The sequence below is a fragment of the Tursiops truncatus genome, chromosome 10 (assembly GCF_011762595.2).
Source record: "Tursiops truncatus isolate mTurTru1 chromosome 10, mTurTru1.mat.Y, whole genome shotgun sequence".
NCBI classification, from domain to species: domain Eukaryota; kingdom Metazoa; phylum Chordata; class Mammalia; order Artiodactyla; family Delphinidae; genus Tursiops; species Tursiops truncatus.
Window position 1 is genome coordinate 40067772 of NC_047043.1, and position 14794 is coordinate 40082565.

Below are 14794 nucleotides of genomic sequence, written 5' to 3' on the forward strand. Positions count from 1 at the left end.
GAGTCTTAACCACTGGACAGCCAGGGAAGACCCTAATTTTATTATTTTTTATTGAAGTATAGTTGATTTACAATGTTGTGTTAATCTCTGCTGTACAGCAAAGTGATTCAGCTATACATATATATATTCTTTTTCATATTCTTTTCCATTATGGTTTATCCAAGATATTGAATATAGTTCCCTGTGCTATACAGTAGGACCTTGTTGTTTATCCATCCTGTATATAATAGTTTACATCTGCTCATCCCAGACTCCCAGTCCTTCCCTCTCCCATCCACAGTTTTAGTTTCCCATAGTTGTCCAATAAAACAGGGAAAGGAAAGAAGTACTAAATCATTTAACTTCCATGTTTCCTTGTGACAACCCTCTACCCCCACTAGGACAAGCTTCAAAACCTGATTTGATGGTTAGAATCCTGAGTTAACTTACAGCTTTATGACTGCAGTCTGATTACACCACATTAGAAGGAATTCTTGGCCAAACAGAAAGTCAGGGAGACCATCTTCTTTTTGTCAAACCCTATATTAATCTATTGGTTCTGCTTATAAGCAGAGGATGGAATGTTCAGTATTCTAAGGTAACAGTCAAAATGATTTTTTTAACATCTTTATTGGGGTATAATTGCTTTACAATGGTGTGTTAGTTTCTGCTTTATAACAAAGTGAATCAGTTATACATATTCATATGTTCTCATATCTCTTCCGTCTTGCGTCTCCCTCCCTCCCACCCTCCCTATCCCACCCCTCCAGGCGGTCACAAACCACCGAGCTGATCTCCCTGTGCTATGCGGCTGCTTCCCACTAGCTATCTATTTTACGTTTGGTAGTGTATATATGTCCATGCCTCTCTCTCGCTTTGTCACAGCTTACCCTTCCCCCTCCCCATATCCTCAAGTCCATTCTCTAGTAGGTCTGTGTCTTTATTCCTGTCTTACCCCTAGGTTCTTCATGACATTTTTTCCCTTAAATTCCATATATATGTGTTAGCATAGTCAAAATGATTTTTAAACTAAGTTTAAAAATGTGGCTACAAAACAGAAATAGAGTCACAGGTGTAGAAAACAAACTTATGGTTACCAAGGGGGAAAGGGAGGGAGGGATAAATTGGGAGATTGGGATTGACATATACACGCTACTATATATAAAATAGATAACTATTAAGGGACTACTGTACAGCACAGGGAACTCTACTCAATACCCTGTAATGATCTATATGGGAAAAGAACCTAAATAAGAGTGGATATATGTATATGCACAATCGATTCAGTTTGTTGTCAGCAGAAACGAACACAACATTGTAAATCAACTATACTCCAATAAAAATTAATTTTAAAAATGTGGCAATCACTCCCAAAGTTCTGGATCTTGGAGTGGAGACTTCCACAGGAGCCAATGTCAGCCCGTCAGGTCCCAGCTTCAGGGGCTGAAGGGAGATCGGGGGGAGAGGCTGGTTCCCATGTCTGAGGGCCAGTCACGAAGGTGGTTACTTTCTGAGGTTTTCTAACAAGGAGAGAGTCTTTAGGATTTCCCAGGGCAGGGATAAACGCACACTAGGGTCACCAGCTCTCCTTTGCTCCCGGCCCAGACCACAGGGAGTTGAGGAGGAAAAACACAGGGTGGTGTGGCCCCGAGGCGTAGTGAGTGGACCCCAGAGCTTGGAGTCCAGAGGGTCATAAGGGAGTAACTCACTTCACGGTGACAGGTCTGTCCAGACTGGGGTGCTCCACGTGGCAGGGGTAGACGTCTCCCTGCTGACGGGTCATTTCCAGCATCACCAGGAGCTGGGAGGTCCAGTCTCCACCATTGATCAGGTGGATGGACACAACCCCAGCTGTCTTCTTCTGTCCATTCAGGAACCAGCGGACTTGCACGTGGCCTGGATAGAAATCAGTCACATGGCAGACGAGCAGGTGGTGTGCTTGCAAGGGCTCTTTCTTGGAGGGGGAGACGTTCACTTTAGGTTGGAGTAGGAGTGCGGGAAAGAATCTCGTTATGACCATGGAGATAGCTAATGCAGTGCGTTGAGTGATTTTCTTGCCAAATTGACATTTTTAAAAAAATCTAAATTGAAGTATGGTTAACGTACAAGATTACATAAGTTACAGTTGTACAATACAGTGATTCACCATTTTTAAGCCAAATTGACTTTTAGATTTTAAAGATGAATATATCATCCATTAAGCTATTTGGAGGCAGAAGATGGGGGACAGAGTAGGAAAAACAGAGTAAAACATTCAATTTTTCCAAGAAGGGCCTTGTCAGACACAATGAAGAGAGAGCAGAGAGGAACAGGAGAGGGCCAAAGTCAGCACTATAATACTTTCTATAACACCTTCACCAGAAACGTATAGTCTGGTAACTAATATTCTTTGAACAGAAATGTTGAACCAGTGGTGAAGCTACCTAAATTGACATTTTCCTATCTTGTTCAAAGGGACATGACCTTAGAATCAGAATATATTCAGCCAATAGCATTCTTTTGATCTCTTGGTCTGATAATCCTCATTAGAAAAAGAGAAGAAAAGAAGTAGCTTGATTCATTCTACATTTAATGTATGTTTCCTGGTCTCCTCTACCCACCTCCCCCCAACTCCAAAAAAAAAGAAAATTGTAGCAAGAACCACAAACCCAATATTTTTTGTGTGTTTAATTAGCAGGGGGTCTGGCCTTTTCCCATGCTGGTCTGGCCCCCGTGCACTGTGAAGCCTTCTGGACTCAGGCCACCCAGCCTGGGTCCCACTGAGCTCGGAGATGGGATGGAGAGTGCTTCCCTCCTCTGCTGCCCGAGCCCACCCCTTCCAGGGTCTTCTCTCTCCCACCCATCCTTTCACCTCTGTGCTTCAGGGTGAAACCGTTGTCCATGTGTAGTCTGTCTGCACAGCAAGTCCACCGCGCTCTGTCTCAGTCCCAGGAACTCCCTCTGGATGTTCCAAATCTTGGCAGGGTTTTCTTTTTTTACATTTAAAAACATTTTATTGAAGTACAGTTGATTTACAATGTTGTGTTAATTTCTGCTGTACAGCAAAGTGACTTAGTTATACATATATATCCTTTTGCATATTCTTTTCCATTATTTTCTTTCAGTTATACGTATACATGTATCTATTCTTTTTCACATTCTTTTCCCATTTGGGTTATTACAGAGTACTGAGCAGAGTCCTTTGTTCTATATAGTAGGTCCTTGTTGGTTATCTATTTTAAATATACCAGTGTGTACATGTCAATCCCAAACTCCTGATCTATCCCTCCCCGCCCCCTTCCCCCCCAGTAACCATAAGTTAGTTCTCTAAGTCTGTTTCTATTTTATAAATAAGTTCATTTGTATTATTATTTTTAGATTCCACATATAAGCAATATCAAATGGTATTTGTCTTTCTCTGTCTGACTTACTTCACTTAGTATGATAATCTCTAGGTCCATCCACGTTGCTGTAAATGGCATTATTTCATCCTTTTTAACGGCTGAGTAATATTCCATTTTATATATACCACATCTTCTTTATCTATTCATCTGTCAATGGACATTTAGGTTGCTTCCAAGTCTTGGCTATTGTAAAAAGCTCTGCTGTAAACATGCAGTGATGTGTTCCATCTTGGTCACAGCCACAAATGCCCCCACGGCACTGTCAAACTGGATGTACACCACTCTGTTATAAAGGTATCACTTCCAGTAGCGGTCCATCACTCCCAGTAGCAGTCACTCCTCCTCTGTACACGTACAGCTCTGTGGAAGGTAGAGAACAGGCAGAGCTGGGCTGGGAGAGGCTACCATGCCCCCAAGAGACTCTGCCCAGTTTCCCTGTGACGTCGAGTGGCTGCATCCAGGACCACATAGTGGTCTTTTGCCTCTTTTCTCCTAAGTCTCCATCCTCCTTCAGCAGAGTGTCTGATTGGAGAACTCAGAGACCTCCCTCTGCCTTCTGTCCAGAGCAGAGTCACAATTATTACTTTGTGTTCAGTGTTTTCTCTCTATCCCCTCACCTCACCCCCAGCCTCTGTGCAGTTCTCTCTCAAGGCATTGACACATCAATTCAGTGTTATTCCTGTTGACGTAAAGGTATTTTGATGACTACCCCTAAACCCATCACCTCCCAGTGTGAAATGATAGAATATACAATGTTCTTGGACTCAGTCATGTGACCTTGGAGAAATCACAGAACCCCCCTGGTCCAAAGTTTTCCTACCCCATAAATGGAGGATTTAACTAAATCATCTCTGAGGTCCTTTCCAGCATTAATCATAAACAGCCCTACCCTAGAGAACCTTCAGGTCTAAGAGGAAAACAAGCAGGTGGACAGGTGGAGAGAGATGGAGAGAGTGACATGACATCTCCTTAGGGTATCTCTTGACTTCTCACTGGTCCTCATCTGCTGGAAAGATCATCATCTCCTTAGGGGCCTGTGAGGGGAGAAATAGAAGGGAGCAGGTGTAAAGGAATGAAGGATGCACTGCTAACCGGGGAGTCCTAACCACACTGTCCTACTGCAGGTGACAACCTTTCTGTGACAGAAGAGGACAGAGGGGAGTCCCCAGCATCAGATCTACTTTATGTATTTATTTATTTATTGTCTGCATGCACAGCTTGCGGGATCTTAGTTCCCCGACCAGGGATTGAACCCAGGGCCACAGCAGTGAAAGCGCAGAGTCCTAACTTCTGAATCGCCAGGGAATTCTAATTTTTTTTTTTTTTGGTCAGATCTCCTTTAAACCTCCAGTCCCTTTGAATCTCTGTGCTCCTCAGCACCAATGATGGGCATCTCCAGAGACTCCTCCAAATCCTGGCCATCTGTGATTCCACTCACACTTAGCCCCTTGCAAAGGGCCTGACATATAGAAAGCACTTAATACATGTTGAAATTTGAAGTATGGTGGCAAGGTGATCCCCACACTGATCTATAAGCCCCGGTCTCCTCTGGGACTTCTTCCTACACAGCATCCTTCCTGAGAAATACCAGAGACCAATAAATACCTGTGTGTCAGAGCTGGACATCTCTGGTGCCTTCTTTGCGACTCCAGGGCCTGTCCCTGGTCTCGCTATAATTTCAAGTCCCTCGTAGCACGTATCTCGGACACGTAATGTGGGTGCGGATACTGCAGTCTGTGACCTGCCAGGAGGTAAGTCTTGAGAATGTTCGCTCTGCCCTGCGTCCTTCCCTAGCCGAGAGCAGGAGGTGGAGGGAACAAGGATGGTTGCTGTTCCCTACAGGGCTGATTTACTCTGAACTATTCCTCACATTGTCTCTATGCTGCTGCCGACCTCCTTTGACACCCCTTTTATTTCACCCAGAATTCTGATCACCTCTAGACCCCCGGGGTGCCCCTCCTACTCTAGGTGCCCCATCTTCTAGGAGACCTACTTTTTAAAATTTTTTATTGAAATATAGTTGATTTACAGTTTTGTGTTAGTTTCAGGGGTATAGCAAAGCGATTCAGTTATATATATATATATTCTTTTTTTTTTACATTCTGTAATGTTATAGGTTATTACAAGATATTGAGTATAGTTCCCTGTGCTATACAGTAGGTCCTTGTTGTTTATCTATTTTATATATAGTAGTGTGTATATTTTAATCTCAAACTCCTAATTTATCCCTCCCCCACTCCCCTTTGGTAACCATAAGTTAGTTTTCTAACTCTATGAGTCTATTTACGTTTTGTAAATAAGTTCATTGGCATCATTTCTTTAGATTCCACATATAAGCGATATCGTATGATATTTGTCTTTCTCTGCAGTAGACATAAAGTTTTGCAGGCGTTTCCCATAGAAACGTTGTTAAGCCCTTAGTGATTCAATGGCATCTTTGATACGACGTCATATTGCACTGTAGTCACTACTCTTCTGACAGCCCCGCCCCACCCGGCCAGGCTTTACTTTATTCCTGCTAACTTGTTTCAGGGGCATCTGTGAGCACCTTTGGAGACCCCAACATGTTAGCTAGTTTACTCATGTCTGAATCGCAGTTGTGGATCAAGGTCTGATCTCTCCCATAGGGTCGAGAGCAAAGTATGGAGATACGGATGAGTATCTGCCTGAATTTGGGGAATTTTAACATAAACTACTTCACTGTTCTCTTACACATGGTCTTGGTGGTGATTTGGAACTAGAAATTAAGAGGTGCTATGAGGACTTGATACAGGAACCTTGAAGTCATGATATTATTATACATTACATATAAGGGGCAGCCGGAGGAGGAGGCCATTTCCTGTTTCTCACTTACCCTCTGGTCCTGTCCTGGTTCACAGTTACCAAAATAGTAACTCCCTCAGTTCAGGGAGCACCACCACCTCCAAAGAAAAACAACAGGTGTCCTTAAAAGAAGTATTAGTAAATATAGACTAGCCACTTAAAATGAGCATAAACAATGCATTTACAAAAATAAGAGAAGCTATTGTGTAAAAAGAAAAAAACCTAGGGGATATAGGGAAAACTATATAGAAGGTCTAGGTGTAAAAATATATACTAGTCGGGAATTCCCTGGTGGTCCAGTGGTTAGGACTCGGCGCTTCCACTGCGGGGGTGGGGTGGGGGGTGGGGCACAGGTTTGATTCCTGGTCCGGGAATTAGGATCCCGCAAGCCAAGAGGCGCGCCAAACAAAAACAAAACAAAACAAAACAAACAAACTATATATATATAGCTTTTTCTTTCAAAAGAAAAACCACATTAATGAGAATAAATATTGGGAGAGATACAACTGAAAAACAGTTAGTAAGCTGGAGTACTAGGCTACAGAGCTCTCTTAGAATAAAAGATGGAAGGATAAAGAAATTGAAAACAGAGAAGAAAAGCCAAAAGAGATGAAAGAGAGACGTGCCCAATGTGGGTAATATGAATTTCATAAAAATAGAGAGGAGAAATAGTTACAGAAATAAAAGAGACAAATTCTTAGAATTAAAACATAAAGAGGCTCCTTAATATCCTACAGTAAGATCTGGACAAACCCATTTTAGGTACAATATAACGAATTTTACAATAGCAGACAATGAGAGAATTCTAAAAGATTCTGGAGAGATACACTGACAGCAGACTTCCTAATGCCAACAATGGATGCAAAAAAGTCATTGGGATAATATTATTTAAAATATTAAAGAGAAAAAAGTCAAACTTAGAATTTAATACAACAGCTAAATGTTATTCAAAGTGATGATATAATAAAAACGTTCTCAAGCATACAAAGCTTCAGAAGGTTTGCCCACAAATACACTGAAAACACTTTTGGAGGAAGTATTCCAGTAAGAGAAAATTTCAGGAGGTGCCAAAAAGGTATGGGAAGTAAGACTGATCAAATACCTTGGTGAAGGAGAAGTATTTGAATGTATTTGAAAGCATGCTAAGGTGCTTATCTGGTTAGAGGGAAGATGGGGGAGGTACAGACAACACATGCACCCCAATGTTCACTGCAGTACCATTTACAACAGCCAGGATATGGAAGCAGCCTAAATGTCCATCGATGGATGAATGGACGCAGAAGCTGTGGTACATATCTACAAAGGAATACTAGTCAGCCATAAAAAAGAATGAAATAATGCCATTTGCAATGACATGGATGGACCTAGAGATTGTTATACTGAGTGAAGTAACTCATACAGAGAAAGACAAATATCACGATATCACTTAGGTGTGAAATCTAAAAAATGGTATAAATGAACTTATTTACAAAACAGAAATAGAGTCACAGATGTAGAAAACAGACTTATGGTTACTAAGGGGGAAGGAGGGAGATACATTGGGAGATTGGGATTGACATATACACACTAATATATATAAAATAGATAACTAATAAGAACCTATTGTATAGCACAGGGAACTCAATACTCTGTAATAACCTATATGGGAAAAGAACCTAAAAAAGGGTTGATAGGTATATGTATAACTGATTCACTTTGCTGTAGAACAGAAACGAACACAATATTGTAAATCAATGCCACTCAGTGTAGGAAAGAGCATCAGAGCAGGTGGTTTTTGTTTGTTTTTTGTGCCGAAAAGCAGTCCATAGACTGCCTGCCCGAGAATCATCTAGGGAGCATGCTAAACACGCAGGCCCCCTGGCCCTACTTTGGAAAAGTTACTCTAACTCAGGTCAGGATGGAACCCAGGAATCTGTATTTTTAACACACTTCGCGGCTGATCCTCCTGTGTGGCCAGGTTTGGAAACACAGACTCAGATGATTTCTTAGATCCCTTCCAAGTTGAAAATCATTTATTCAATCACTTTTGACACATTGCCTTCAGATATTTGGTTAGACTTCTCTTTACCAGGATAGACAGTTAACTTTATATATATATATTTTACTTTAGACTAAATTCTGCCAGTGCCTCCCAATTAGAAGCCAAAAGTAAGGGTGATGCAGTCCACACAGGTCAACCTCCAGGCTGAGACACGGGCATAGGGGACATGGAGGGACTCGTGGAGGTTACCCAGCACCCTCTGCCCTCCTCAGAAAGGTCCACTGGAACTCCTTATGGCTCTTTTTCACTCTAAACATCTCTAACAGTTATACAGTTTTCCTCACATAATGAAATAAAGTAATATTTTAAAACATGATTTAAAGATTTAAAAGATTTTTTCTACTGTGTAGCCAGTGTTTCCCTTTTAAAGTTTCTTAGTAAAAAAAAATTTTTTTTTTTTTTTTTGTGGTACACGGGCCTCTCACTGCTGTGGCCTCTCTCGTTGTGGAGCACAGGCTCTGGACGCGCAGGCTCAGCGGCCATGGCTCACGGGCGCAGCTGCTCCGCGGCATGTGGGATCTTCCCGGACCGGGGCACGAACCCGTGTCCCCTGCATCGGCAGGCGGACTCTCAACCACTGCGCCACCAGGGAAGCCCTTTCCTTTTTTTTGGCCATGCCATGTAGTTTGCAGGATCTTAGCTCCCTGACCAGGGATTGAACCTATGTCCCCTGAAGTGGAAGCATAGAGTCCTAACCACTGGACAGCCAAGGAATCCCCAAATTTATTTTATTTTTTAACTCCAAATTGGTCCACAGAAACGTATAGGACGAGTAGGAGTCCCTATACCATGGATTAAGATAGAGGATTTGTTTGAGCTCAGCTATGCGGTGCTCTGATGGCCTTTCCTCTCCCTTCACAGGATACCTTCTTGGAGGATGTAGAAACAGTTAATCTAAGCCCCTCCCATCCCTTTGGCTTCCTGTGGACCAAGCCTCCCTGGTGCTCGTGGGCCCAATGAATTCTTCCATCTTCTCACCCAGGCTCTTTCCTCTACTTCTTTCCCCAGCAACAGCTACATTTAACGCAGAGAATTTCTCTGATTGGCTGAATACAGCAGGGGGCTCCCTCATCCTAGAATCTGTTTCTTCCTCTTTACCTTCCCCCTCTTCCTTTACCCTCCACACCGACTGGGACTTATTTGGTTAAAGCACCAAGGGACAATGGTCCTCAGTGGGGGGCTGGTCCTGGGACTCCACACCTTGATGACCCTCCTGAGCCCCCAGGAAGCTGGGGCCATCAAGGGTGAGTGCAGAGGGTGCTGGGTGAGGAGAGGAGATTAAGGGCGTGGGGTTACACGCCAGATGGTACAGAGAGTGAACAGTTCCTTTCCTCTGGTTTATGGGCAACTTCTGTTACCCGCATCCCTCTCACCTCTATCAGGTCTGTCCTGGACCTAAAATACAGGTGCAGCTCAGCCCAGCATCACATTCAGGTGCCTCCTCATTCCTCCCTCCTCTCTGAGACCCAAACCTCCGTCCTACTGCTGCCCAGCATCCTGATTTCTGTACCACTTCCTGGCTTCGGGCGAGCCCATTTTCTATTGCTGTATTTATCACCAGGTCAATAGGTAGCTGTTTATCTGTCTTTATCCTGCTCTAGACTTGAGCTCCTTGTGTGCGGGGTCCACAGCTGGTTTGTCTGTATTTCCTTGGGGCCTGGTATCGTGCTGGGCACATGGTGGTTTCTCATGATCATTGCACAAATAATTTCATAGAATTATAAAGCCATCTTATCAACGAACACCTAACTCCCAATTTCTAGAAAATTGAGCCTCAGTCATGGGAAGACACACATTTGATCATAATGCTCTGAGACAGAAGAGTTGTGACATGAACCCTGAACTTCTGACTCCTTTTCCACTGCTCTTTGCAATACCTTGGGCTGCCTTTTTCTATCCCTTCAGGCTCTGGTCACAAATCTTCTTACTCCTGCCCGCTATCACCTGTTTTCCCTCACATCCTCTTGCACTGCATCTCTGTGCCCAAAGCTCCATGGATGCTCTTCACCTTACTTATTTTCTCCTCATCCCACCCCTACTCACCTCTCATCTCACACACAGGACCTGGTAGCACAGCTGGGGCAGACCATCAGAGCCAAGATTTAACTCTGGGGATCCCAAGCCTGAGCTTAGGCAACCTCTCTTCTTCCCAACCCGGTATGCCGGGCTGCACCCATGACTCTGTGCTGGCCAGTGTGCAGGGGATGTGCCCATGCCCTCCATCCTCTCCCTCCCGTCCCTTGGCAACCCTTCTACTCTCCAAGGACCAGCTCAGCGTCAGAACGGGACTCTGCCCCCGCACAGAACCAAGGATGGGGCACAGCTCAGAGACTCAATACATCACATCTGATGGATGAGATTGATACCTTTTCTTTTCTCCCCCGACCCCTGAACTCACCCAATACAGCTGACCACATGGGCTCCTACGGACCAGCCTTCTACCAGTCCTATGATGGCTCGGGTCAGTTCACCTACGATTTCGATGGAGAGCAGCTGTTCTCTGTGGACCTGAAGAAGAGGGAGGCTGTGTGGCGTCTGCCTGAATTTGGCAACTTCGCCTACTTTGACCCGCAGCATGGGCTGGCCAGTATCACGATGATCAAAGCGCATCTGGACGTCTTGGTGGAGCGCTCGAACCGTACCAGAGCCGCCAACGGTACCGGGCCTTTCCTCTGTGCCCCCCTCCACTAAGCCCCTGGCAGGCAGGGGAGGCCCAGAGAAGCCTCCTCTCCCCCTCACAGGCCTCTATGGACTCCTGGGCTCCACTCTCGGAATCTGAGACTGTTGTGCTCAGGCCCTTTCCTTCCCAGGAGGTGCTGGATCTTCTCAGGTTCCTTCCGCAACCTCTTCCTCTTGAGAAATGACCCCTCCCGCTGTACTCCCCATCAGGGACCTGGCAGATACAGGACCCCCGGGGGCCCCCTCTGCCCTCCACAGTCTCTCATCCCTCTGTCCCCCTGCTTCTGTCCTGGTGTCACCATCCTAGACCATTCCCTGCTCTCGGAAAGCTAATAGGAGGAAACACCCTTCAATCCCAGCCCTGATAAGGCCCAGCTGGAGGGCTGAGCCTGTGGGATTCAGGGCCTGGTTCCTCCTAGTGCCCCCAAGAGTGACTGTGCTGCCCAAGTCTCACGTGGAGCTGGGCCAGCCCAACGTCCTCATCTGCGTCGTGGAGAACATCTTCCCCCCTGTCATCAATATCACCTGGCTGCGCAACGGTCAGACCATCACCGAGGGGGTGGCCCAGACCAGCTTCTATGCCCAGCCCAACCATCTGTTCCGGAAGTTCCACTACTTGCCCTTCGTGCCCTCGGTGGATGACTTCTATGACTGCAAGGTGGAGCACTGGGGCCTGGACCAGCCGCTCTTTAAGCACTGGGGTACGAAGCCCCCTCCCCAGGCCCCCCTTCTCACACCCGTGTGTCCTTCACTCTGGAATCCCTTTGCCCGACCCCCTGACCCTCTCTTTCTCTCCCAGAGCCCCAGGTGCCTACCCTGCTGCCTGACACCACAGAGACCCTGGTCTTCACCCTCGGCCTGGCCCTCGGCCTGGCCGGCTTCCTCGTGGGCGTCATCCTCATCATCACAGGCACATGCCTGTCCAGCACCCCCAGGTGCGCAGGACCCGGGAGTCTGGTGGGGAGGAAAGCAGATGACTCTGCATGGGACTAGGGTGGAGGATGAGAGATTCTGTGGGGAGGGGTGGGGTCAGGGACGAGTGGTAGGCAGGGAATAGAAGAGAAGAGGTGAGGCGAGGGTGTCAGGTTTGGGGGAGGTGGGCAGAGATGGGATCCCAGAAGTGTGAGCTGGGACAACATTGGTCATATGGTTTTTGCTACTTTAGGTAATGGCCCTTCTGAGAGAAACAGGTAGGGGAGACACCCTACGGCTTCCTGGCAAGTGTCTGACAGCCCTTGGATGCTCAGTGTCAGAGTCTACCACATTCATCCCCACTGTGCTGACTTTGAAAGGGATCAACCTCTGTCCTACAGGTCTCCTCCTTTTTGGCTCCTGTACTCAAGGCAGGGACTTGTGGGGCACCAAGGAGTTCCCTTTCCCACCCCCAAAACACACACACACACACACACACACACACACACACACACACACTTTCTTGCTCTACCCAAAGCCCTGGCTAGCAGCAGTAAAATTTTAAACAGTGTTTGCACTGTATTCATTTTACCAGGTCTTGGCCAATTCTTTCAGGGTGTAAGGGATGCTGGGATCTGGAAGTGGGGACTTCTGGGGATGACTACTGAGCATGACCACCTGCTACTGGGGATTGACAATCATTCCCGGGCCAGTCTAGCTACGTCTTGCTCCATTTGACTCATCAGTTTGGGTCCCCTTGTGTGTCACGTGTGAACGGACTGTTTCACATGGACATCATGAAATCAACATCCTGAATTCGGATTTGCCCCAAAAGGGATGCAGAGTATCCTGTTCATTGCAACTCCCCACAACCAATGACAGTTCTACAGGGCACCAGGAGAGGAAACGTTCATGGAAATTTCAGTCTTGTCCAGATTTACTCTGTCATGAAGAGGCCGTTGGTATCCAGCCATGATCTACAATGTCATCTCCTTTTTCTACATTCCCTAGAGTCCCAAGCATGGCAAAGAGACCCAAGGCTTGGGTAGGATGGCCATATCTTCTGCCTGGGGTCAATCATATCAGGTAGGAGGGTAGCAGTGTAGATCATCAAGGTATCTGGTAAGAGGAAGGTCTAGGAGAGATCCACCTGAATGCTCTCTAAATCTGTGGGCTGGAAGGTTTTACTTTACTGTGAACAAAATTTAAAATGCACACAAAGTGGTAACTAACTATACAAAGTAGTTTATGTCAAGTACCAAGTGAGTGGTACAGATTGATGGTTTTCAAACTGGAATACAGAGAAGAGTCACTTGAGAGCCTTTTAAAAAGTACAGGCTTCTCCCAGATCAACTGAATTAGAATCTCGGGGCTGGGGAGAGTGGTGACGGGGAGTCTGTAATATTTTAACACGCTCTAGATGGTGCCGATGAAGCCATCCTGGACCCAGGCTGTGGTCTGGGAACAGGGACCCATGGACAGAGTCTGGTGCTATTGGAGGTCATTGGAAGAGAGGATCCCTGAGGTCTGAGTAGTCCAGGAGGGCTTTCTGGAAAACCTGTTTTTTTTAGGGCATGAAAGTTGAGGAAGGGACTTCCCAGTGGTTAAAACTCTGTGCTTCTAATGCAGGGGCACAGGTTCAATCCCCGGTTAGGGAACGTGCTGTTCCACACAGCCAAAAAAGAAAAAGTTGAGCAAGATACAGGTGAGTAGGGGCAAGATGGGGGTTGGAACTGGGAGCATTTGGTCCCGGAAAAGAGAGAAACCAAGAGATTATGAGGACTCTGTGGATTTCCCAAGAGAGAATAAATGGGGGGAAATCGATGGCCAGAAGAGGACTCGGATGGAAGTGGGAGAAGATGGTTCTAATCCAGGTTTTTGCTTGCCAGTCACAGAAACCCTATTAAAATGGTTATAGACAAAAGGAGAGGGTATTTACGATAAAGACACAAGAGTGGTATTCAGAACCCAAGGGTGGGTTTGAGCCAGGCCCTGCAAGGAACAGAACTCAGAGTGGAAGAGTCAGCAGAACGCAGAGCAGTCCGTCTTGCTCTCTCTCTCTGGGCCATAGGGTCCCTGTTTTCTAGATCCCTTGGTACGTCAGCCATATTCTCTCCCTATGGACTGACTGTCCTTTTCAGCCGACATGTCAACCCTATAGGTCCTGTGTTTGTATGTCACCTCAGCTCTAGCCGCCCACAGACTGTGTCTCCCAGTCACAATTTTAAATCATTGAAAAAACAAACGACTGCCCAAACTTGGGGAAAGTATCCACCCCAGCCCAATGTACTGTGACCAGGGGACCAAGACCCACCTCTGGGGTGAGGAGTCGGGTCGTTCTCAGAGAAAGATCTCAGAAGACACCGCAAGAGATGTCTGTCCCCATAGTGCCCTGATCTCTGCTGATCTTTTACTTAAAACTTAACTTGATGCATCCTTGGAAACGTGTTTCTCTCATCTCTGTCCTAATGTTTAATAAAGTCATAAAAGTGTCCTGTCTTGAACAGACTGGTGGTTGCCAAGGCGGGGCTGTTGGGGAAGGGATGGAGTGGGAGTTTGGGGTTAGCAGATGTAAACTCTTATATATAGAATAGATAAACAACAAGGTCCTACTGTAGAGCACAGAGGACTATATTCAATATCCTATGATAAACCATAATGGAAAAGAATATTAAAAAAAGAATGTATATATATGTACAACTGAATCACTTTGCTCTACAGCAGTAATTAGCACAACATTGTTAATTAGCTATACTTAAGGAAAAAAAAAGTGTCCTCTTTTGACCAGAAGTGTGCTTTTTTTCACTATGCATATATTACCCAGAAATCACTAGAAACAATTTGGAAGGAATATGGAGCTATTCCAAAACTTTTAGGTTTATGTATCTGCCTTCACACTCACATTTTTTTTTCTTCTAGTCTCAAAGTAAATTGTCTCTCATTAAAAAAAAAATTGTCCTGCATTCCTTTTTCTAAA

General features: G+C 45.5%; 2 protein-coding genes across 2 annotated transcripts; one reads left to right on the forward strand and one right to left on the reverse strand.

Moving 5' to 3' along the window:
- Nucleotides 1-1684: 1684 nt before the first annotated feature.
- Nucleotides 1685-3653, reverse strand: LOC101333145 (HLA class II histocompatibility antigen, DP beta 1 chain-like; the record flags this gene model as incomplete). Its single annotated transcript, XM_033863698.1, is given in 4 exon segments — nucleotides 1685-1965; nucleotides 2831-2865; nucleotides 2867-2943; nucleotides 3582-3653. Coding segments are annotated over 4 exon segments (465 nt in total), but the record flags the coding sequence as incomplete, so codon positions are not given.
- A 5698-nt stretch (nucleotides 3654-9351) lies between these two features.
- On the forward strand, nucleotides 9352-14309 carry LOC117313882 (HLA class II histocompatibility antigen, DO alpha chain). The gene is made up of 5 exons (XM_033864456.2): nucleotides 9352-9470; nucleotides 10634-10882; nucleotides 11325-11606; nucleotides 11705-11840; nucleotides 12071-14309. The coding sequence occupies exons 1-5, from the start codon at nucleotides 9389-9391 to the stop codon at nucleotides 12072-12074; spliced, it is 753 nt and encodes a 250-aa protein (XP_033720347.1). The 5' UTR covers nucleotides 9352-9388; the 3' UTR covers nucleotides 12075-14309.
- Nucleotides 14310-14794: the final 485 nt, after the last annotated feature.

Excerpts from the sequence above, each read along its gene's own strand:
- LOC117313882 (XM_033864456.2), top strand. The coding sequence starts at position 9,389 with ATGGTCCTCAGTGGGGGGCTGGTCCTGGGACTCCACACCTTGATGACC. Across the intron at positions 9,471-10,633 it reads GGAAGCTGGGGCCATCAAGG|CTGACCACATGGGCTCCTAC; the intron begins GTGAGTGCAGAG and ends CACCCAATACAG. Across the intron at positions 11,607-11,704 it reads GCCGCTCTTTAAGCACTGGG|AGCCCCAGGTGCCTACCCTG; the intron begins GTACGAAGCCCC and ends TTTCTCTCCCAG.